Source organism: Lipomyces japonicus (assembly GCF_038497905.1).
Source record: "Lipomyces japonicus strain CBS 7319 unplaced genomic scaffold V1514scaffold_124, whole genome shotgun sequence".
Lineage (NCBI taxonomy): Eukaryota > Fungi > Ascomycota > Lipomycetes > Lipomycetales > Lipomycetaceae > Lipomyces > Lipomyces japonicus.
The window spans coordinates 3,679-6,316 of record NW_027117936.1 but is presented as its reverse complement, the minus strand read 5'-3'; the positions used below and the strand labels follow the sequence as shown (position 1 = coordinate 6,316).

Genomic DNA, 2,638 nt, shown 5'->3' with positions numbered 1-2,638 from the left:
GTTTTTGTTTTGAAAAAAATTTTCTGCTCCTTGCTTGGTTTTTCGAACTGTCAAATTTGCAATATCTTCACCAATACTCATCCAAATAATTTGAAATTTGAGATTTGACTAGTTGAATATCGGATCTTCTGTATTTATTTATTTTTTGATTTGATGGTGGTTGGTTATTGAGCAGTACGTGTGTCGAGCTAGCAGCAGATAGGGTATTCACCGGGCTGTTGAACCTCCAGTAAATTTGAGTGCAATTGAAGTCAAAAAATTTGAGCTGACCTTAATAGATATGATAACTGAGGATTCACCAATTTAGCCTGATTGAGGATGTGTTGAGGTGGATGGATGATGATGACGTTTTTCGTTTTTTTTTTTTGTTTTCAGACTTTGACTCCAATTGTTTCCTCAAAATAAGTCGAAACTTGGAGAAAAAAATATGACTCTGATGTTTGGAATGAGGCGGTTCGAATAGTGCAAAAATCATTTGTTGATCAAAAGATTTTTGAAAAAGGAAAAAAAGTTAACCAACAGGCAGAGGCTCCAGCATGCCTGCGTTCGCAAGATGGGATGACTTGGAGACCTGGCAACTATGACAGGTTAAGACGTGACGTTTAACATGTTTAAATATGCGAGGCCAGTAATATTGGTCGGCCAACGACAGATACGACCGATACCAATTGAAGTGACCGCCTGCCTCGTGGGCGTCCGTCACCAGTCGGTGGCGTTGTGGACCGTCTAGGACACAGAGGCGCCAGTTTGAAGAGTCGAGACCGACTGTGGCGGAGAAGTAAAGCGCCCCCTCTTCAAGCCGAAACTTTTTTGAGTAGTGGCTCGGTCGATCTAGATTAGTGTCGGACAGTTCCGTATAAATGGGTCCAAAATACGATTCATTCTCGTACCGAGAAGAAATTTCGCGCACAATGTCCGCCGTCGGGGTTATACTTACCTGGAGCGTTCATGGCTATGCGGCTCAATGCGTCGGCCACGTGGTTAATCTTGCCACTGATCGAAAAATCGTATTCCGCGATCGTATCAAGCCATCGCGCAATTCGCTTCTGAGGCGCTTTGGTTTGTTCCTGTAAATACGTTAGTGCAAAATGATCTGTCTTTAACACGAAGTGGCGGCCAAGAAGGAGATAGCGGAAGAAGCTTAGTGCCTCAATGACTGCTAGAAACTTCTTCTCCTGAACGCTGTAGTTGAGTTGCGATCCTTGGAACGCCTTGGAGTAATAGCCCACAGCGCCCATGAGCCGCTTACCGTCATACTGCTCCAAGACAGCGCCCATGCCTAGGTCACTGGCATCGGTTGTCAGGACAAAGCTTTTGCTTAGATCCGGAATCATCAGAACGGGGGGTTTGCTTAGGGCTTTCTTCAGGATTGCGAATGCTTTCGTTTGGGCTGTCCCCCAAGGATCCCGCCCAATTCCGAAGTGACGCAAAGGCCTCTCTAAATCACTGAAATGGGGAACAAAACGTCGATATAGCCGGCCATACCTAAGAATCTTAGGGCCGCCGTGGGAGTCGAAGGTGTGGGAAACTCTAGCATGGCTGAGATCTTATCTTGTTCGACTAACAACCCTTGCGATGATAAGGTAAACCCCAGAAAAGTGACTGATTCTTTAAAAAAATTCGCACTTCGATGCCTTTGCAATAAGATTGTTGGCTCGTAGAGCGTCGAGGACAAGTCTTACATGCTGTTGATGCTCCTCAGGAGATGAGCTATATATTAGTATATCATCCAAATAGACTACCACAAACCTGTGAAGAAACGATTGAAACACCCGGTTCATGAGAGATTGAAACGTTGCCGGTGCGTTGGTGAGGCCGAAAGGCATCACTCGAAACTGGTAGTGACCCATGCTAGTGCTAAATGCGGTTTTGTGCTCGTCTGCTGGGTCTACTCGGACCTGGTAATACCCCGAGGCTAGGTATAGTTTGGAAAAGATCTTGGCCGGTCCAACTTGGGTAATCAAGTCGTTAATCAGGGAATCGGAAACCGATTCCTAATCGTCTGGTTGTTCAGAAGGCGATAATCAACGCACATGCGTCGAGAACCATCCTTTTTTTGGACGAACAGTACCGGTGCCGAATATGGAGACGATGACGGCACGATAAATCCGCGTGTTAGTAAGTCGTGAATCTGCCGTGGAGTTCCTCACGTTCGTGAATGGCAAGCCGGTAGGGTTGTCTAAACGTCGGTTTGGACCCCGGAACGAGTTCGATACGATGAGCTACACCGCGCGAAGGGGGAAGTTCCGCGGGAGGTTCGTTAGTAACAATATCGGAGTACTCACCAAAACGAAGGATGGGAAGGTGTCCGGGTCGGTGTCGGACTTGACTTCCAACGTGCAGAGCCATGCGCTCGCAGCCTGTCGAAGGGTTCTGCCAATATTGTCGCCATCGAAATTGATACTATCGATACTGATGGTGGGAAGCGGACCATTCGCCAGTTCGGCAAACGTCTCCGCCGCCATATCGATCAAGTCGGCATGTCGTTTCATAAAGGGGTACCCCAAAATGATACCGTGTGACAGACTGGGCACGATATAGCACGCGACCCTTCCGGACCACGAGCCAATGGTTAACGGTAAAATATCGTAGCGGCGCGACACACTCGAGTGGCCGCGAGCTGTCTGTAGATTTACTG

At 47.3% G+C, this 2,638-nt stretch overlaps 1 protein-coding gene across 1 annotated transcript; it reads right to left on the bottom strand.

Annotated features, from left to right (window-relative positions):
• Nucleotides 1-511: 511 nt before the first annotated feature.
• Nucleotides 512-889, bottom strand: V1514DRAFT_287152 (uncharacterized protein; the record flags this gene model as incomplete). Its single annotated transcript, XM_066925215.1, has 1 exon — nt 512-889. A coding segment is annotated over one exon (378 nt), but the record flags the coding sequence as incomplete, so codon positions are not given.
• Nucleotides 890-2,638: the final 1,749 nt, after the last annotated feature.